Below are 23207 nucleotides of genomic sequence, written 5' to 3'. Positions count from 1 at the left end.
GTACTTTATCTTTATAATACTTCAAATCATTCAAACATCCTTCACAAAGCAAATCTTATTTTAAGACGCAGGCATATATTCTGCTTCTTAATTGACACTGCATATTGTTTTTTACTTTAAGACCAAAAAAAAAATGCATCTGAATGCATTTGCATTTCTTTACCTTAAAAGGCACAAACACAAATTCTTTAAGTTAATAAGTAGGACGATTTCAAAATTAAAAGAACTGAAACTTAAGAGTATAATTGTTTGATTTATCCAGCTACAACAAGAGCATCTGTGAAATAACCATTAACAAGATAAAGACTATTATAAAAACAATTGAGATATTTTGGAAAATTAGAGAAGATAACTTTCCTTCTGCTTATCTTGAGAAACAAAAAAGTACAATGTTCTAAAGCCTTCAATAAAAAGGCCAATAAACTGGCAGCAGACTAAAACATACATTAAATAAGAAACACCCTTTTTAATGGACAGATTACAGCAATAGAAGTTAAATGATGAATGAAGTAACTAGCCTGCTACAATCTGGCCAATGCAGTCATAATTGTATAACCATGAGATGTGGTTTTTTACCATGGTTCTACAAGAACAGATATAAAAGCATGAGGGAAAGTGTAAGGGCCGGTTTATACTTCATGCTCAGAACACACATGCGCACGCATCCTGGTGGCCATGCATTCATTTGACGTGTCTTATGACCACATCCCTCAGAAATTAACATGATGTGTGCGCGAGTTGCAGTACCAGCAAAAAAAAATCATTTTTTGGGGGGTTTAATTGCAGTGTGTTCAAGTTGGAACGTGATGTCAGAGTCTCTGTTTACTATCAAAATGTGACAGCAAGCCGCTTTGCAGATCCTATAGGATCAATGTGCATGCTTCAATATTTCATGAATGGATGTGGTGAAGCAAAATGCTGATATACTGTACAAATGTATTTATGGTGCTTTTCAAACATGGTAATGATGGGATACATTTTAAAGGTCTCACATACCATATTCTGTGCCGCTTTTTGTTTTTTGCACCTTCACAACAGCATCAGAATGTACGGAAGCGTATTAATCACAAAACAGACCTTTTCACTGTCCCCCTAAAGCGGAAATTTTAGATTAAATCTCAAAATTTCCACTTTAATCGTGTAGTTTATTTTGTCATTAAAGTAGAATGTCATCGTAAAACTGACCCAGTTAATCACTATGTGCTTCTGGGGCTTCTTCCTGTAATGACTGCAGCAGCAATTGCCATACTGAACAAATTCAATTTATGATATTCCAGCACATTTAGAATCCTTAGATTTATGCTTGATATCACTTTCATGATGCATTTAAGTATGTATGTTACATTTTGCAGATAAATTAACTTAATTTAAATATTGAATACTGTTAATAATTACACATGTGGATGCAGCACTGTGGTGGAGCAATAGCGCTGCTGTCTCACAGGAAGTAGTGTCCCTGGTGTTCCCTGCCTGGAGTTTACATGTTTTCCTGGTGGGTTTCCACAGTGTGCTCCAGTTTCCTTCCAAAGACATGCAGGTTTTGGAGATGTTAAAATGATGCTAGTGTACATGTGTGTTTGTATCCACCTTGCATTGAGCTTATGTTTCATCCAGGGATTGTTTCTGCCTTGTGCCCGATACATGCTGGAATGGGTGCATCCCTGGACTGATGGATGAAATCATTAAACATCCTTTTCAGAGATACTGTGGCAAGGTGTCCTTGGAATTTAATGGATGTTTCAGGCAATTCACAACACAGCAAAAACAAACTTTCTCACCATGATGATATCTCGCTCTGCCACCTGGTGTAATTTTCCAGATTTACATAAAGTATGCGCACAAGTATAAAAAGTACAATGCTTGCGTAGCAGTAGTGCCTGCAGGTGCACGCATCGTGTGAAGTATAAACCCAGCCAAACAAGACAACATTACTGAGGTTTATATAAATCAGCACATTATACAAAACCAATTGCCCCTCAGATCAACACTGTCATTCACCATGTAATAAACTAAAAAAATCTGTCTTGGAATGCTAGCAATTTCAGTTTCTTATAAATGTTACCTAGAGTTAAAACAATCTGAAACACCCCAAATAAATATTTGTGTTTTCTAGTATGTTAACCACTGCAAAATACATTGATATATATAGTAAAAAACTGATTTTTAATTATTTTCAGTGTGTATTTTAAGAAAATGTTGATATACTTGTGTTTGGAATGTAAACTTACTTTTGCCATTTAAGTGATAAGAACAACAAAAAACAGGCAAAGAAAAAAAAACAGTCAGCAGGTTGAGATGACACTTCAATACCAGAATTATAAGCCATCTCTGAATTTGATTAAATATTTTAAGAACACATTTAGATAACAGGTTTACCTTTTCCATAAGCAACTTCTTACTCATAATGATGCATTTATTAAGACGCTCTTTATACTTCTCCAGAGACCTTTGTTGCTCATCTATTTGCCTCCTGAGATCACAGTTTGCCTGCAAAATAGCACAGTGATCTGTACACATCAGTAAAAATAAATCAAGGTCAAATAAAACATGTCCGCTTTTACTTTTTGCTTTGACTGTAAAACAAAAATACAAATTTTCACTTTAATTTTCAAATAGTGTTAAACAGCATTCATCAAGACACAATATGACAAAGCATTGACTCCACTCACAAATGTTTAGTGACCTATTTTAAAAAATGACTGAGCTTAAACTGCTTAACAAAACAGTCAAATACTACCTCTATATGAGGAAAAAGTAAATAAAGAACTTATTAAATTCTAGCTGGACCATCTTTGTACGGTAACAGATGAAAATACTTTATATTAATAATGACAGAATAAAAAAATGAAAGATCTGAATCGGGCTAAATACTACAAAAATGAGAACAGAGATTTAAGAAGAGGATCCATTATCTTGGTGCAGTAAATTCTACCTTTTTCAAAGATTTAGTTGAAATGAATTGTAGAATTCTGAAATTTGCAGAAAAACTGCACAATCACAAGTTAAACACAGTAAAAGAAAAGTATGCAGCCACTTAATGGATGAACTGCCTGGTGGATTTTGAGCAAATCTTTACTTAAGAAAACACACACTTATTTTAAACTTTGCCCTCCAGCATGTTAGTGTCACTAGATTTATCTGTAATAGCAACAGATCATCATGAATATCTGTGTGCTTAAAAATTATAATAAAAGTTTAAATAGCACAAAATTATCTCATGTTACACACTGTTTATTTTGTTTAGTACCCCATCATGTAAAGGGAAGACACAAAACTAAAACCAAGAAAGTCTTAAATCAAGATCACAACATTCTCATGATTCAACCGGATCCTTTTAGCATGGAGCACAAGACAGGAACCAATACTGGCCTGGGAGACAATTTAACGCAAGTGTACACACAGGAGACAGTTTAGAATTGTAGCTCCATCAGAGGCACACATTTTGGGGGGAGAAGAAAACATAAAATGAATTACCCGAAGTAAATCATCTATTCGTCCTTCCTTCTTCTCAAGATCAAGATTCTTAGTACTTTCAAGAGCAGCAATTTTAAGAATCGTTAAATCGGTCTAAAAGAAAAAAAATTAATTTAAGAGGTGTAACATTGCAAAATGTGAGAAATTTTAAATCTACTATCTAATAATGATTACCTGAACACATTTAAAGGATGACTGCTTTGGATATACAATCATATGGTCCGCAAAAGACAAGCTAGTAGGAGATGGGCTATTTTGTCGTACCTTGAATTAAAAAGGAAATATACATCAATGACTGTAAATGAGTTAAATGGAATTATGTTAACCAATTTTCCCCCCATAAGTTGCACATTAATATAATAAACAGCACTAAACACAGCAAGGAGAAGAAAAATGGCTGAACATTGAAATAAAACTCTATTTTCAGAACACAAACAAAAAAGCGGAAGACCAAATTTGAGGCCCAAACTCTGAAAAGATGATACACCTGAAGAAAAATCGCAAAAAAGATATAACAGTGCATTCACATATTAATTAATATACCATTAAGTCTCCTTGAAATGTAAAAGTAATGCAAAAGGATTGAATGGAGTCAGATTACATGGATAATGCTTAGAAGTAACTCTTTTTACACAAGTATAAATGTTTTCTGTTGAAACTACAGTATACCAAACACTTTATTTACCCTGGCAAGCTTAGAAAATATTCTATGCCTACTTATATTTTTAAACACAAATATAAATATATACTCCAATAGAAAGTTAAGGAAATAAAGTTGCCTCCATTAAAAAAAACTAAAATAAAACAATTGTCTTGGGTTATGTATTTCTGCTTTGAACAAAATATCTCTGAGCTGGGAAAAAAAAAGACCCTGCAAATTGTGCGGTGATTTAACACCCACCTAAAAATCATAAGGAATTTATTAATGGGTTTTCTGACTTATCTGATCTTATGTTAAAATATGTTTGTATCCATAATATGGGGGATTTCAATATTCACGTGTTGTGCTAATAAGCCATTGGTTTGTGACTTTTTAAATCTTATTGATTCTTTTAATTTAGTTCAATTTGTTACTTGTTCTAGGCAAAAATCGGGCCATACACTTGATTTAATTATTTCATATGGTCTATCCATTTTTAATATGGAAATAAGTGATTATGTGGTTTCTGATCATGTATCTGCTTTATTCAAAGCTTCTGTGAATTACTTGCTTAAACTAAGTGCCATTGCAAGTTGCCCATGGAGAATTACTTCCTCCATGGCTATGGATTTTAGGTGCTTTTGAAGATGCTGCCTTGTTGCTGGATCCATCTTGTCATGATACTGAGGAGCTCACCTTCTTTCAACTTTTCTAAATGAACTGGCCACTGCTGCTCCTCTTAAATCCTGGCAACCTAAGTTAAAATCCAAACCCATGGCTGAATGATACTACTCATTCAGCCGGACATGAATGCAGGAGAGCCAAGAGGAATTTGAAGAAGGATAGGCTTCAGGTATCTTTGGATATGTTGAAGAGGAAGGAACTGAGTCACGTACCAGTCAACAGTTAAGGCAAAAACATTTAAATATTTTTCCAATATTGTTACTAAGAACTACCATAACCCTGGTATGCTCTTTAACACTATCAATGCTGCTCTTAACTCTGCTCAGATGTATAAGCTATACCTCATTACCGACACCTGTGAGGAAATCTTGCACTAATTTGTGAATAAGGTTAAAGCGATTACAGTGCATATTGTATCTTCCTCATATGATCCATCAATTTCTGCCTCTCCTTCAGCTTTGTCTACAGGGTTTGAGGTAGTGTATCTCTCTTTTACTTATAGTGCAATTGGTCATATGAAAGTAATTGCTGGTCTTACCGATATTCTTCCTCCTTGTCTTATTATAGATACTTTTAAGACTATTGGTCTAACTATTCAAGCTATCATGAATTGCAGTTTAACTTCAGGCTCTGGTTCCTGATCAGTTTAAGCATGCATTAGTACAACCAATAATTAAAAAAAAAAAAAAACTAATTTGGATATTTGCACTGCATCCTTGAACCACTTCAGCCGTGCTTTAAAGCCCTTCATGGTACCAAGTTTGCCTTTTTAAAAGGTTTTAATGATCTTCTTTTAATTGCCAACTCTGGCGATACCCCAGAATGACGAAGCAAAAAAGGATGAATTCTTTCAAATGTATTGAAAATAAATATCAAAATGACATGAGTATTTATATCCTTTGCTATGACAACTAAAATGTGCCTCGGGTGTAGTGGATTGGACTGATAAGGAAAGGCACACGTTCATAAGTTGAAAATCTTGCAGTTGAAAATGTGTATCAGAGCATAAGGTAAACCATGACTGTGAAATGGCTTAAGCCATTTTGAAAACGGAAAAAAGGAGGCGTAAGGCGGTAGTATTTAAATGGTTTCTTTAAATTTTGCTCCACATGTATTCCACCTGTCAATTTTAAAAATTTAAACAGTTTATTTATATAAAAGGTACATTCCTATAGAATAAGGAAGGCACTACAATTCAAAAGCAGAAATAATGGTCTGCAACCTATTCCGTAGTATTTTTTTCTGAGATGGAATATATCAGCCTTTTATAATTTATTTTAAACTTGAGATTTAACATTACTTATTTCTCATCTGACAAATGCTGTAAACAAGTGATTAAAATTAACATTTTAAAAATGATGACAATGATATGGATCAAGAAAGGACAAAAGATGTTCAGCTACTTATATTTGCAATAGGCAATAAAAAAAAAAAAAAAAAAAAAAGTAAAGAAAAATTAAGATAAAGAGTGCCATATGTGCTAGAATCACCAACATATACACATAGATACATGAATACCAGACACAGATAAACATTCCTTGTTGAATAATTTATATTTTAAAAATGTATGACTTACTGCTGAAGAGGGAGTGGAATGTGAATGGGAATTCTGAGGAGATCGAATGACAGGAGGCATGCCTCGTACTGGACTTGAGCCATTTCCTCCTTGGAACTACAAAAAAAAACACTGAATTTAAAATCACTTTTGACATGTAAAAATGTACCCTGTCAAAAATGAAATATAAAAAGCACATTCAAGAAAAGACTACACATAAAGAAGCATAATAGTTAAAAAGGACCAACATCCAGAGAATTTACAGTATCATAATTGAACGCCATATACATGGGGAACAATATATTGTCATCAACATATGTTTAAGACCCAAACTTACATCAAAGTAATCACTAATTTTAGGTCCACGAACAGCAGCTTTTCCTAAAAAACAAACAATAGAAAGGAAAACCCAAGTGTTAATGAGGATCTCTTTATATTATAAATAAAAACTGGTTAAATTTTAATGACTACTGACATTAAGACAACATTAATACCAAAACAAAATTAAAATTGTGTTCTTAAAAAGAGAAATACTGTATTTTATAACTGTATACTGAAAAACTACACATAAATTTAAACAAAGACATAAATTAGTAATAAAACTGGCAAGAAAATAAAGAGGAATTAAAATCCTTTACTTTCCATTACATAGAATATTCCTGACAAGTTACTTAAAGCAAGTGAATTAGATTGATATGAAACTAGGTCATTCATAGCATTTACAAATGATGTATATGGACACCTTGGTTGCTTTCTGTCTGGTTTTCTGCTTTACGTTTTCTTCCCCTTGATGCCTCAGACTTCTTTTCTGGTGTCTGTAAAACAAAATATTCAAGTTTAATCACATTTAAATTTTGCATTCACAAACAACAATGTTAAAAATTGAATTAAAATTAATACTACTTTGAGATAGTAATGCAACAATACCGGAATTTTTATATTCAGTATCAGTGAAATTTTATGATACCCGATACCTTAAGATGCCATGGCAAAAACAGATGGATTTTTGTTTAAGTGCCTTCATTATTGAAGTGAACAATATTATGCCATTTTCTGTAATACAGTATAAAATACACAATACTAAAAGTAACAACAGCTTTAAAATACTGGTATTTCCATCAAGTACCTACCCAAGTTATTATTTAAGCAAATAAGTATTGGAATTCATGGATATCAAAAAACAATGCAGAGTTTGTACATCAATGTGTGGAAGAGGAGGGGTGTTAACAACAAATAGGGTTTATAATCTTGGGAGAAGACTCAATACAGGAGTCAAAGAATGTCATCATCATTAACTAGATAGAACTTTATCTAAGCATGTGCATATTCTAAATTTATTTTGAAATATTCTGTCCAGAAACTGAAAAATACTGCATAAAATCCCTAATAAATCTAAAAAGTCAAACACTATATGTACAGTGTTATATAATTCAGGATATTTCCATTTAAATAAATTCTTTAAAGCTGTTTTTGTAACATGATGTTTATAAGTTTAGTTTATCAGTAAACCACTCGGTTAGGTTTTTATATTTTGCTTTTGAAGATTTTTACATTATTAGCCAATTAAAATATTAAGAGTAAATTGATAACGGATGAGTCAAATTAATTCACTCATAATGCTTTGTTTTTCCAAATCTGTTCTTTTGTCCCAACTTTAAAGCTTCTTTTGTGATATCAAACTTGTCAGTTTTAAATGAACCTTTTATATCATAACTCCTGTAAAACAGCATTTGTTTGGATGTGTAAGGTTTATGTGTGTAATCACATTTTGTTATTACTTATGTCTGTGTACAAATCAAGAATTAGAAAATTACTTGGGCTGTCATTAACTGTAATCAAATAATTTATAATTAAGGATGCATTACATTTAACATTGCATTCAAATTTATGACGTGCTTTCAGCTTATGGCTTATACTAGTATACGGTAGTTTGAATTTGTGTCATTCATTTGGCTTGAAGGCAGTGTTTCCAGGTTGATATTTAACAATGAAGTATGACACTTTTTGTCCTGCTAACTGCACACCTCTGTTAAAGTACAGTATATGTCGCATTAATAGAAAGACATACCTTGTCCTTCAAAGCACTGAAACACTAAATAGATTGTATTTTGGTATTAACAAAATGGAACAACTCATGCTATCGCTAGTGTAGACAAACCAGATAACCACTTAGTTTAAGCCTTGTTTCGATATTTACTTGCTGCAACTGTGGTTTGCATTGGCAGTCCTCCCACATACCACAGTCCACTACACGTAAATTTGAAAGTGTGCAAGTTCCCTCTCCTCAATTTGTGACACTGAACAGCATGCAAATTGGACAGATGTTTATACACATGGACATTTGTAGAAGTGCTCACTGCAGCTCAGAGTATGCATGCGAAGCCTCTATTCAATTATCCATTGTAAGCCGTTTTTATATGTAGCTTTAATTCACGTTTTTCTCATGTATGAATGTGCCTATCCACTTGCAATCATGCATGAATGCAGTACTGAGCTTCTCAGTACTACCAACACTGCAAAAAAGCTGGTATTGTTACGTTTTTCAGACCTTTAGTACCGAAACAGACCACTGTAACATCTCTACTTTAAGGTATATAGGCCAAGAAATTAAAAAATAAAAATAAAAAAAAACCACACAAAATCATCAGGACTTAGAAGTGCATGGTTAGACAGTTTCCAACGGCAACTTAAATCTCTTAACTAGGAACTTAGCACCCCTGAAACAACTAAAAAGTGATTTACTCATAATTAACTGACCAACAGAGGTTTAATTACATGCATTACATTATAAAAAGATTTGGACATGGCACGGAGATCTGTTGTTCAATGTAAAAAAGTACTAATGGAATATTAATGTATAGCTATGCTAATGGTACATTAAACGAAAACACTTTTTATTTAAAAATAGGTGTATTTAAAGTGTTTAGATATGTGCCATTAACAAAAAAATATTTGATGTTGCACTGAATAAAATCTTTATAATATTTAACCCAGTTTCTAAAAAATATTCCCTTATGATCCTTGTTAAACTATTAGATTTCCCCCTTCTGCATCATTACCTCTTACTTATGCAAAGACAATAAGAACATGAGTTACTCTGCCAAGGCACTCCATTACAAAACCAAATACACAATTAATGGTATTTCATGAAGTTAATGTGTAGGTTTCTCACACTGTCAAGATGATCAATGGATGTTGTGAGACCATTCTTTAATTCTTCAAGGGTTAATATGGAGTAAAAGGTAATTTTAAAGCAGAAAAACAGGCAGAAAAAATAACTGGAGTCCCACTGGAAAGAAGCAACGGTACAGTGAGAAAAGAAAAGGCAACAGTGTAAAAAAAAGTTTTGGATTGAGGGGGATCCCAACAAATAATTTTGCAAAAATAAAAACATACATTCTTTAACCCTCTAAGATCTAAGACTTTTTTTTTTCTTTTTAAGCATTCTGCAGTGTTTTTGAAGTCTGCCCATTTGTCACATAAAATTAGAGTTTTACCCCAGGTGTTACATATCTTCTTTTATTGGCACAAGTAGTACAAATGACTAGTATAACCATGTACACGTTATAGCTTACCTAATACATTTGTGGTATAAATGGCCAAAAACTGGTCAAACACATTTAAACTTTCAGTCTACCACTGAAAAAAATGCTAACACACTGAAAAATCCAACAGTTTAGCGAAAATAAAATTGCAAAGACGTGCCTTCTATTCCAGTATCACTCAACATTTTTCACTCAGAACTCAATTATGTACATTTCTTTATTTATATAAGAAAATAGGAATATGATTTACATGTCCCACTGTTCAAAACGGTTCCTGTCCAGAATGAGACAAAGTAGCACAACAGGCTCCTTGCATTGTCAAGCAGTTTTCTGCCAGCGGTCCATACATTTCCTTCTCCCAGATGTACCCTTTATACCGGGACAAATGATGGTTGAAACTCCAACAAAGCAGAGTGTACCTGAATTGGAGGCGTCTGCAAGCACACACCACATAATTCAGCTTCACACAGTTTGTTTTTCACTGGCTCTATATCCTGTGCTTTGCAATTCTCATTGTGAAGTATACAAAAATGTGTCATTAATGTCAATAAAATGTAAAAATGTGCAATACTATATAGGAATTATGAAGTGGTTGGTATAACATTAAGTTTATTAGAAAGATCAACCCCTCTGACGTGTATATTGTACTAAATTACTGTGTTCTGCCATGGAATATTTTTTTATAACTCACCGTCTATCATCACCCTTTACTATCCTTTGCACGGTGTCCACTGGGTACGAATCAAGTATAGATAGTATTTATATAAATGCAGATGTATATATGTGGGTAAATGCAAATATTTAAGGTGTTTGCATATCTTCACATAGGTCCAAACCTTCTAGAAAATGCAATTATTCATTCAATGCAAAACATTTAAGCTGGAACAAACTGTCAGCATTATCATCATCAAAATAGCACTTCGTTGACAAATGTTATTTGCCACTGCACACCTTATCAATCACTCTGTGTAAATGAGTAACGATCCATTTACTCTGTAGTCATGCCCTTTTCCTGATGATCCGTTTAATTTGTTGTAATACAAGCCTTTTCTAAGACAAAACAGAGGATGAAGCAAAGCTATACAAATGAAATTTCTACCTGCCGGCTTTGCAATTGGGAGCACCTCTTGCTTATACTACCATACAGTTAGGTCCATAAATATTTGGACAGACACAACTTTTTTCTAATTTTGGTTCTGTACATTACCACAATGAATTTTAAATGAAGCAACTCAGATGCAGTTGAAGTGCAGACTTTCAGCTTTAATTCAGTGGGGTGAACAAAACAATTGCATAAAAATGTGAGGCAACTAAAGCATTTTTTTTAACACAATCCCTTCATTTCAGGGGCTCAAAAGTAATTGGACAAATTAAATAACTGGAAATAAAATGTTCATTTTTAATACTTGGTTGAAAACCCTTTGCTGGCAATGACAGCCTGAAGTCTTGAACTCCTGGACATCACCAGATGCTGGGTTTCCTCCTTTTTAATGCTGTGCCAGGCCTTTACTGCAGCGGCTTTCAGTTGCTGTTTGTTTGTGGGCCTGTCTGTCTGAAGTTTAGTCTTCAACAAGTGAAATGCCTGCTCAATTGGGTTAAGATCAGGTGACTGACTTGGCCACTCAAGAATTTTCCACTTCTTTGCTTTAATAAATTCCTGGGTTGCTTTGGCTGTATGTTTTGGTTCATTGTCCATCTGTATCATGAAACGCCATCCAATCAATTTGACTGCATTTATCTGGATTTGAGCAGACAGTATGTCTCTGAACACCTCAGAATTCATTCGGCTGCTTCTGTCCTGTGTCACATCATCAATAAACACTAATGTCCCAGTACCACTGGTAGCCATGCACGCCCAAGCCATCACACTGCCTCCACCGTGTTTTACAGATGATGTGCTATGCTTTGGATAATGAGCTGTTCCACGCCTTCTCCATACTTTTTTCTTGCCATCATTCTAGTAGAGGTTGATCTTGGTTTCATCTGTCCAAAGAATGTTTTTCCAGAACTGTGCTGGCTTTTTTAGATGTTCTTTAGCAAAGTCCAATCTAGCCTTTCTATTCTTGAGGCTTATGAGTGGCTTGCACCTTGCAGTGTATCCTCTGTATTTACTTTCATGCAGTCTTCTCTTTATGGTAGACTTGGATATCGATACGCCTATCCCCTGGAGAGTTTTGTTCACTTGGTTGGCTGTTGTGAAGGGGGTTCTCTTCACCATGGAAATGATTCTGCGATCATCCACCACTGTTGTTTTCCGTGGACGCCCAGGTCTTTTTGCGTTGCTGAGTTCACTAGTGCTTGCTTTCTTTCTCAGGATATACCAAACTGTAGATTTTGCCTCTCGTAATATTGTAGCAATTTCTCGGATGGGTTTTTCCTGTTTTTGCAGCTTAAGGATGGCTTCTTTCACCTGCATGGAGAGCTCCTTTGACCGCATGTTGTCTGTTCACAGCAAAATCTTCCACATGAAAGCACCACACCTCAAATCAACTCCAGGCCTTTTATCTGCTTAATTGATAATGACATAACGACGGACTTGCCCACACCTGCCCATGAAATAGCCTTTGAGTCAATTGTCCAATTACTTTTGAGCCCCTGAAATGAAGGGAGTGTGTTCAAAAAATGCTTTAGTTGCCTCACATTTTTATGCAATCGTTTTGTTCACCCCACTGAATTAAAGCTGAAAGTCTGCACTTCAACTGCATCCGAATTGTTTCATTTAAAATTCATTGTGGTAATGTACAGAACCAAAATTAGAAAAAAAGTTGTGTCTGTCCAAATATTTATGGACCTAACTGTATATGAAACTATTCTGTAAGTTCAGACCAAAATACCCAACAGGAATGTGCCAATCAAAGTGTGCATAGATACACGTCTCAAGACTTTTTTTTTCCCCCCCTGACTTTGAAGTGACACCAGAGATGCACGGATTACTCTACAGAGAGATAATTTTCAGAGCTGCAGTTGTGTGCTTTCAGGCACATTTTACTGTTTCTCCCCCCTATTATGAAATCAATAAGGACTTAAATATGGACAGGACTGCCAACTTCTGAATACTAAATATTAGTGTAAAATTTCAAATATGTTTTTAAAATGTTCGTGTTCACATAAACCACCCTGTATATTGAAAATACAGAACTAAAATGTAGCGTAGAATTCCAGTTTAACTGCATTTTCATAGATGTTTATTTTTTTGACAGATGAACATTAAATTATCAGGAAGGAATTATATTAAAATGGTGAAAATCTTTCAACACCTGCTTAAAGAGTTGTAGAGGCATGCAGTAACTGTTGCTACATTACAGAATGAAAAACGTCTGTCGTTATTAAAACAAAGCAAAACAAGCTTTCGTTGAACAAGGCAATGGCCACCACTTGCAAAGATAAACGTACTATACGGAGGGGAAAACAGTATTTTCATACCACAGTGCCCAAAGCCTTTTATTGCAATGAATACAATGATAATACATACCATTCATGCTTAAACTGAAACAAAAATGTGGACAAACAACAATAACAGCTTAATAAAAAAATTTCTACTGATTGAACATATCAACAATGTATAGATTGGTTTGAACAATTGAGAAGTGCCAGACACCAATACAGAATCAAGATTGACAGTGCTTGGTTACTTCATAACACCTGCAGCTGTTGTGCATAAAATTATTACAAAATGCATTTTTTTCTATTGATCTCATGTCACAAGACTTTTGTAATACCAACAAGGAAATAAACTCCTCTGTCTAGTTAAAAGAATCATACAAGCAGAACACCAACTTAAAAACCAACCAATTATGGGCTGCATGTTTTGCTTTGTCTTGAATGAATTAGCACTTTCCTGTATGCCTTGCGTAACCTATAAATTGCATTTGTATGTTCCTCCTTAAAATGTGTTGTTCTGTGAAACTGATCTAATGTTGATAAAGGAAAAGCTTAGAAAGATCTTTGATCCTAATAACTCAGATAAGTTCCCTGAAGCATTCGGCAAGGCATTTCCTGTTCCACTAATGGAAATGAGTTTTTTAGAAGAATATAGAGCCCACTATGTCATTTTAAAATGTAATGGCACTTTCTTGTGACCATATTACTGGAGATAAAAATCAGCAAATAATTCAGCACCACTTGTTTCAGTAAAAAGTGCCTAATGGACAATGTGATACATGTGATTGGAGAAGTAGGTAGGCTTTTGTAGTTTGGCTATCAATAGCAACAGATCACAGGTGGATTAGGCAAGGCTGTTAGAGGGCACGGTCTTCTGTGAAAGGATTAGTTTTTAAATGTGATTTAATTTCTGGTGTTCTTTAGGTATATATTTCGTGAACTGCTCCTAGCTTGGCTGCAAGATTTGTTTAGAAGAAGATCTAGCATAAAACAAAAAAATTTACACACAAAGGCTATTACAAGAATTTAAAAATAAACTGCTGTGTTGAGGGCTTGTGTAAACAAAGCTGAATCAGCTAGAACAGATTTCTCGGGTCAAGTGTGTACAAGTTCCTGTGAGAGTCCATGGTTGGCACATGTGTGAACAAAAGATGGAAAATGGCTAAAAAAACGTGCTTTGTTGTGCCTTATTCTACAACTAGCTTAAAAAATCCAGAATTAATTCTGCACATACAGCACTATACATTATTTTTCAATTTGTGTATTTTTTTTTGGCTTTGCATGACAAATTGTAATTAGCGTTTAATAGCTCAAACTTTGGGCCCTATTATGCATTATATGGCCAAGTTGATTATTTCTCAATTGTACCATGGACCTCACTCTCCTCTGAAGTTCTATTTTGTTATTTTTACTGAACACTGCAGGCTTCACTTATACAAAATTTGGTGTCACAGACTAGGATGTGCTCATATAGAGCTCCAACTGCAGAAACAAAAAACTAATGTGCTATACTTTTTCACATTTTGTGTTAGCATGTTGAATTTTAATACATTCAGTGAATATTTCTAAATATAAATTATTTAATGGAAAAGAAAAAACATAATACTATAGGTGCCTGTGACTCAAAAAAAATTTACTCTCTCCCAGTGAATGGGTATTTTGTTCAGGCTTCCTCAAGCCAGGTGATTAGCAGTTTTCAGCTGCTTTTTAAAGAATCAATGGCAGGAGTTTAGCAGAAACACAAGCTTTACTTTCAAACCAATGCATTGTGTGTTTGATTAAATGTTATTTTTTTCTTGCTGTTGATAAACATTCTCATATCTGCTACCAAGTGATGTAGATTTTAATCCAGAAAAACAAAAGGCAAAAATTGAAGTTGTATTTCTTCAAGCCCTGAGCAATATAGAAAACTAAAACTAAGCTGGACCTTGCACATGAATGCTGGTATTGATGGAATAATGTGAGCAGTTATATTTCTATTGAATAGTTTGTGATGAGGCCCACAAAAGGTACTTTTATGTTTAAATGTTTTTTAGTTTTAGTCCTTAACATTACTTTGAGAAACTGGATAATAAACTGTACAGAAACCCCAAAATCCATCTCTAACTCACAGAATGGTTTTAATTTTGCCACTTCCAGAGTGTACTAACAAGATGGCCAAAAATAAAAGTTGAAGTTAAAGACAAAAAAATAGAAATTAATGGATTGTAGGTTTTAGAAAAAGTAATTTGAACCAAATTAACAAGCCCAAAATGCATACTGAAATTCAATCTAAAAATAGGCAAAGTTTTGACTCCCCAAATACTACATATCCCATTGAAACTGAACTAGCTAGAAGTGCAAGAAATGTTTTCTACACAATTCAAAATCTTAAACACTGGAACTGTTGCAATGTCATCTTATAAAGTAACATTATTATCATATCAATCAAATGACTGCCAACAGGTCCACTGCCACCAAAGAGACGCAGACAGCACTGAAAATGGCGGTGTCCCACAAGAAATAAAATGATGGGAAAAAAACAAAATAAACAAACATCCCTAACATGTTCAAAATGAAAATACATAAATACATCATTAAAATGAATTCTGCACATTTACATAAACTTCAAAACAACAAAAGTTTTTCATTTTATCTTTCAAAAATAGCCATTTTTTTCCCCCACAGACAACACTGAAGGAATAAACGGGACATTTATTTTCAGTGCCTCTACATTTTTTACTGATAGATCTGGCTGAAATGAAAAACATCATGGTGAAGTAAAAAGAACACAACCAGTGGATAAAATGCCCAAGATAAACATTTTATTTTATTATGGGTGGGACAAGAAGTAAATGTCTACCAAACATGTTAACTCTTATAACCTGCAATGCCGTAGCTTATTAAAGCATATACAATATTTAAAGTTGCATTCACAAATAAGGAGCTCTTTGAAAGTGACAATGTGGCATTTATCAAAATTCTCTTATGGCTCAGCTTAAAATTAATTGGTTTAGCTTGTGTACTACCAATTTCTAAAATACAAAGTTACCATTTGCTTAAGTGTTTAAGACATTCAAATGTCATTGTTGCAAGTTACTTTTAGGTTATCAACGTTCTCAAACACATGAAATAAAAAGCCTTACATAGGTGCCTCTATTCTCTTACCTCTGATTCTTTGTCACTTAAAGATCCAAGACTACCAAAGCTGTGATTGGAACATTCGTTGTTTGTCAAGGCCTGAAAATAAAAAGACATGCTGGTGAAAAGTATGTATGTAAAAGTGGTGATGTACCAAAATGAAAATTCTAGGCCCAAGATTAAATTTTAGAAAACACTAGGCCAAATACCTTTTTTCTCTATCTCATTTATTGATTGCCCATTTATTTTTGTATCACTGTATGCCACCCAAATTAAAACAATTTCAAACTGTATAAAAAAAAAATACTGAAGTCAACCTTTCAAGGAGGGCATATTTAAAAATTGAAGTGAAATTATGTATGCAGGAATCAGGAATTGACAAACCATAAATGGATAAGGTAGCCTAATTAGGTGCGAGCTTTGCAAATTTGGTAATCCAGGCCTGCTTTCTGACAGCCCAGCTTTACATATGAAACTTACTATAGCGATGTTTATTTCTAAAATGTTATACATGAGAGCATTGCATTCTTCTACTACAATACAAGTCAGCATTTCGGGAGATTATATTTTGGAAAATAGATGATTTTTACAGGATTAAATCATATTGATGTGTGGTCTTTTCCCAAAATGAAGTGAAATACTCCAATTTCCAAACTCTCCAATTTTGCTTGCCGACTTAATTTAGACCTCATCAATTAGTTTCTCTGTCAAAAATATCAATGCCACTGTCAGGGTTAATTCTGGAAGTGCTTTATGTCCTTTACAGTCATACACCTTTACCCATCCACAACCATAGATCTACTGTATGAAGAGCTGAATTAAAATTCGTCACACTTGGATCATTAAGGAGGCCCTCGTGTTAGTAAATATTAGGTTTATGCTTCACACTCAACATTTTTCACCATGTATACAAGTTAATGTCCATTTTCTAAAGATGAACACTTGATTTATGACAGGGACATTGTTAGAATATTCAAGTTATCAGATGTGATCAATAAGCTGATGAATATTTAAGGTTGTTTTCCCAGCTGTAGTAAGCTCTGTCAGTTGAAAGGAGCTACATGCTGTATCAGTAAACATTTTTGTTTCTAAGTTGTACATTCCATTAAATGACTCAGTACTGCATCAGTATTTGTTAAGACATTGCAGGCTGAATAGTAAACAGTCTGTTAACGTGCTTTTTCAAATTATCCTAAAAAGAGTTTTGCCTGAAAACAAAAGGACCACTTATTTGTGGTTACTGGACACACTGCATAGAGCATTGAACGTTATCAGACTTGTTTATGATGGTGTTGCTAAAAAAATTTCTTTCAGTATTTGAAAAGTTATTTTCTATTTATCGTTGTCATAATGCTGTTTGCAATTATGATTCCTTTCACTTGTAATTGGTATTGAAGTAATAGTGGAACAGATCACATTATCCTCTCCTTTACTGTTGTCAACTCCCATAATTAGGTGAACATTAATTACTACTTTATTTATATAGCGGTAAATGATGAGAATTAAGTTGTGTATGCATTCAGACCCATTAAACAAAAGCAGCGAAGGGAGAGTGAGTGACATACATAATAAAGAGAAACCAACTTCATATATTTTTGCAAGTCTTCCTTGACCTTTGATGACCTTTTGCTTCATTTTCAGCCCTTGTTCATCATTCTAGCAACCCATTTACCCAGCCTCTCCTCAAAATATACTATTCGGGTAACAGTGAAACCCCAACAATGCCACAGTTAGAAAAAATTCTGTGCACAGCAAAAACCCAACACATGTCATTGCATCTAATTTTTGCTACACCCTCTTCACAATCAGTGCGGTACAGTCAAGTATATTCCAGGCCTTAGAAAGTAGTAGTGGTAGTCTGGCGCACTGTGTCTTCAAAAGCAACGCCAAAGTTTATCATACATGAAGAATTGGGTCTTTCGTTTTTATCAGTTTGTTTGTGATTAAGAAAATATTGCATTAAGCAAAGATCTGAATCATCAGGTAGTCTGTCGGCTTTGCCAGCTTATACATTTTTAAATAATAAACAATGACGTACAGTATACAAGTCCACCAATCAATGTACACTTTAATGCTGACAAACAGGGGATGTACCCTTAAACCAGCATTAAAGGGTAACTGAAGCAACAGCTTGGCTAAATTACCATGGATGTAAATGACCACTTTCCCATGTTTTAAATTTGTATAACTCCCATGATTTAGAAATTTTAAACTCATGCATGATGTATACACAAAAATGAGGTAATTTATTTCAAAAATTAGGAAATTTACGATGTTAATGTGACCAGAGTCTGCTTGTCCAGTTGCTTTGTCTATTCCTTGGCTGACAAGTCTTATTGAGCCACACTGCTAATCAAGCTCATCTTCAGAGCTGCTGTATTTTCTAACAGCAATGGAAACAGTACCACATATACAAACAAACAAATTTGCCATTTTTACCTAAAGATTTTTGATGACCAAAAATTTGGCACGCCCCATGAATTAAAGTTTTAATTGTGATCCTTTGATAAGTAGTACTTTAAAATTAAAAATAACAGGGAAATCCAAAATAAATATATATATGTGTGTGTCAGTCGGTGAGGAATGAAAAATCCACCCAGGGAAGGAAAGATCAAATACAAATTTTAAACATTTTCTGACAAGGGAGAAGACAGAGTTTTTCACAAGCTAAAATTCCACTTTACTTTCAAATCTGGCAATAAACCTCGCACCTGAAAAAACTAATAGAATACTGTACATCCAAAAAGGTATGACTGAAAAGTTTTAATTTCCTATAAATATGCAATATATAGAAATGCAGGTGGATGATGTATACGCTGTCGGGCACACCCCAGTTTGTGAAACTCAAGGACTGATTCTCATACAGACGTGAACAACACTGGATCACCACAAGGAACAGTCATGTCTTCCTTTTCTTTTTACTTTATATACCTCAGACTATAAAAACAACATTCTTACAACATTACCAAACCAAATCAGCTAGCTCTTCTTGATCTGTGCAGAACTGGGACTCTATGCTGAGGCACGAACGAATCTCTGCGATTTTCACCCTATAACGGACATCAGCCCAATCACCTGGGAAGTCATTACTGCTGTATATACTCGTTATTTCATTCTTTCAGTCATTACCCACAGCTCATGACTATAGGTAAGGATGTGGATGTAGATTGACTAGTAAAGTGTTAGTTCTGTCTTTAGACTCCATTTCTGCTTCACCAGTTATTACATAGCTACAGTTACTCCAATATGTTGGGTCTCATGTTCCCTTTTTCTGTCACCTGTGAACAAAATCCCAAAAATTCTGCTCCTTTAAGGGTAGCTCTTCTCCCTTTACCTGAAGAGAATAATCCAGTTTTTAGCCCCCAAGAGAAAAACATGAACTCAAACTTGGTCAGAGGTCACGAGGGACAGCTATAGATAACAGTGAAAATCCTGTGTATAAGATAACTAGTGAATGGGCTCAAACTAAAAAGGCAAAACACATATCACCCAAGTTTCATTTACAAAAAAAGTTTTCTAACAAATATTACAAAGATAATACTTTATGCAGATTTGTCAATAAACTAAAAATTTTCTTGCTTTTGAAAATCACAATATAAAACAAATGGATATAATGGTGTGTCCACATTGAAAAGAAAGCCAATGAGGGGAATCTTGGTGGTACAAAAACGTCTCCCCCTTCAACCCCTGTGAGCAGGGTAGTTTTTTTATAGCATGGTTCAAAGCTTATTTGGGCATCCCATTGATTTTATAAAAAAAATTTAAAAAAATTCAAACTGTTAGCTGCAAGTACAGTTAAATCCATTAGTCTTTGACGCGGCAAAGGTACTACATAGTAACACTCTTTATGGAAACAGTTTTTTGCATAGGATAATAATGACCAACTCAGCTGCTCCAAGTTTACTCAGTGTCACTATGGAGTCCATCCCTGTTTGATGCACTAAAGATAAGCGATATGCAGCCTGTATAAAGCTTCATTTAAAAACATGCACTATACTCTGTTTATATTAACTCTTTTAGGGCTAATTTTTTTTTTGTTTCTTTTCTCCCAGGGCTGAATATTTTTCCAAAAACTAACATTTTTTAAAAAAGAACACAAAGCAATTGTTTAACATATCAAATCAACAAAAAATATTTACTTTTGACAAATGTTACTGTCTTGCATGTTGCATGAGCCTGCATACTCTATGATTTCACATACATATCACATACATTTTACACAGCAAAGTCTGATCTCGCTCAAAGCAGCCAATTTCAGTCATTGCCACATTGCACTCCTTACAATATGTGTTGCTTTGGTGTCTATTTTTCAGTTGTCTGTTGCTGCACTTTCTCACATATATTGTTAGTGTGTACTGTAGAGAGACAAGTCACCCATTTGCCATCGTGCCATGCCACTGCCACCAAGTTTTCTGCCTGCATGAAAACCGTATTGTCACCTCTTTTCAACTTCTGAAACTTTATGAACTTTATGTATGGCATTATAGCCTGGCTCACCCCATGGGAATTGCTTCTGTTTATTACAGAAGTGAATAAAACTTTGCAGCAGCACGTACCTAAGCCACCAGGGGACAAAACACGTTTGGACCAATGCTCCCTGAAGTTATATCACCAGTTCTGTCCCATCTCTATTTGTAATGCCACAGCGCGCCTTTCATTGTGGGTTTCCACTTTGAAAAACAAGAATGCGATGCAAACGCAGCCCGCGATTCAAAAAAAATCTCTGCCTACCTGTTTGTCTCATCTGACAGTAGCTGAAAAGCAGCATCAGGAGAGAGCAGCCTGAAGTACAGCAGCTGGTGATCTGTCATGTCCAACAGCAAGCCATGCCGTCTTGTAAACTCCAGTAGCCAGATCGGCTCTCAACGGATCAATGTCTGTGTATTTATCCCATGCGAACCTTGCCGTAGATGCATCGGCTGCGTGAAGGCACTCAACTGGCAGCAGATCCGCTGGCGCGGCATCGGCTAGTGTCTGATCAGCTGATGCCTGCTTCTCACTCTCTTGCTCGATCTCCTGATCACTGCCAATAAAATCCGATTCTGAAAAATCAAGAGTCCGACTCCACGATAATGCGCAAAACATCGTCTGCCGAGTGTTTTCTTTTCTGCACTTGCTTCGCTGCCTTTTCACATGTCGGTGCCATCTTGCCTTTGTTTACATTTCGCAACTCACGCACACGCAAGGTTTAGTTGCCGAGTCAACGAGTCTAGCATTCTTCCAAGCACAGAGGGAATGCCTGTGATGTGACAGTGAGATTTGTCGCCATTAACAGCTGATTGTCGCCCCCTATCCCTGGATGTCGACTTTTGTCGACATTAGCCTTCAACCCCTCCTGTCGACAAAAGTCGACATCCGCCCTAAAAGAGTTATATAAAAAAAAACAAAAAACTTAGCAGTGTGAATTTACTAGTTTACTTGGCTTCAGATTACGACTAGAAGGAAGATAAAGTAAAATGCCAAATTATGGACCAGATTAACAGGTGACAGTTAATACTTTAGGTTAATACTTTAAATAATATTTTTAAATAGAATGCAATGTTCTTTTGAGATAAATTTGATACAGTGCATTTTAGAATTATTATCCACTAAAGTGATCATTGCACATAATATGAAAAAAAAAGTTGAGAGTATTTAAAATTTTTATTTTTGACGGCCCAAGGATAAAAACTATCTGCAAATCTTTTGAAACCATTCAAATATGTAAAGGCCTCTTTAGAATTAGATATTACGACATCTGTAAGAACTTGTCGACAAACTTTCTAGAGACAACTATTCACATGCTCTACAAAGTAGCAGCATTTCTCAGCCAAAGCTTATTTTTATCATCAAATTTTATTACAGAAAGGCAAAATGACAGGATATAATCAATAAAACGAACATAACATACAAAGGAACCCAAAGCTTCTATTTCTATATCTTTTATTTAAGCCGACCGCAAAGGCGCAGGAACAAGAAGAAATTTGTAATAATCGCACCTTAATGCAACGGCATTAAATCAAAGACGGCAGTGAAGTTCACTGGACAGCTGTTAGCAGCCTTTTTCCTCACAGAGCTAGTGAGAAGATGTGGAGATGCATGTATACTTGGTTGCAGTGTGCTGGTATTAACAAAAACTGTGAGCTGTGGAGTGTTTAACAGTAATATGCCTACTGGAAAAGCTTATGTTTTAAGTAAAAATTATATATGTGCAACTTGTACGTGGACAGCGCCTACTTTCCATGTCCATTCCACATTTATGTGGAATGAATAGCAATTATTAATATTGCTCATACTTTTATTTCCTTACGGAACAGTAAGCAGTTGCCTACTTATAAAGCTTTAACAAGACACACGTTGCTTACACTGCTCTTTTTATGTTCCTTTCTGTGAAAAAGACGTGCGGACTTGCGCTCAGAAATTATTAAAGTCGCATTGAAAGATCTAACAAATAATAACCAATAACAAATAACTAATCTAAAATACTAACAAAAGCAGAATAATTGCAAAAAAGTGAAAAGGATAACTAGGCCAAAGAGGAGAAAGCTTCAGCCACTTTCTTGTACTTGATCATGTTAAACAAGCTTATCAACATGCCTTTTTATCCTTAATGGTTATGGAAACAATGCGTTTCTGTGGGCGGGAGCAGGACAAACAAGGCCAAGTGCATGTAAGAGCAGGTGGGCGTGAGATGAAGTACTGCGGGAGCAGTTTGGCCCGAGTTTAAAAAGAAATCAGTCCCATGCAGACCTCGAAACCAGTAGGCCCACCTAGCATCCTCATTTCTGCTTGCACTCCCGACGCCATTTGCACCACCTCTTGGATCTGA

The 23207-nt window shown here is 34.9% G+C and overlaps 1 protein-coding gene across 4 annotated transcripts in view; it reads right to left on the bottom strand.

Moving 5' to 3' along the window:
* The window catches only part of tlk1a (tousled-like kinase 1a), a 134902-nt gene that overhangs the window by 45406 nt on the left and 66289 nt on the right, over nucleotides 1-23207 (bottom strand). For all 4 annotated transcript variants that reach the window (XM_051930625.1, XM_051930624.1, XM_051930622.1 and 1 more), the window contains exons 3-9: nucleotides 16427-16498; nucleotides 7096-7168; nucleotides 6691-6734; nucleotides 6375-6470; nucleotides 3649-3738; nucleotides 3475-3567; nucleotides 2377-2487 (exon numbers count right to left, since the gene is read on the bottom strand). In XM_051930625.1, the coding sequence (XP_051786585.1) occupies nucleotides 2377-2487; nucleotides 3475-3567; nucleotides 3649-3738; nucleotides 6375-6470; nucleotides 6691-6734; nucleotides 7096-7168; nucleotides 16427-16498 (579 nt within the window). The remainder of the gene's footprint in view (nucleotides 1-2376; nucleotides 2488-3474; nucleotides 3568-3648; nucleotides 3739-6374; nucleotides 6471-6690; nucleotides 6735-7095; nucleotides 7169-16426; nucleotides 16499-23207) is intronic.

Source organism: Erpetoichthys calabaricus, chromosome 8 (assembly GCF_900747795.2).
Source record: "Erpetoichthys calabaricus chromosome 8, fErpCal1.3, whole genome shotgun sequence".
Classification (NCBI taxonomy): Eukaryota; Metazoa; Chordata; class Cladistia; order Polypteriformes; family Polypteridae; genus Erpetoichthys; species Erpetoichthys calabaricus.
The sequence above is the reverse complement of the archived record's forward strand: the minus strand, read 5'-3'. Positions and strand labels throughout refer to the sequence as shown.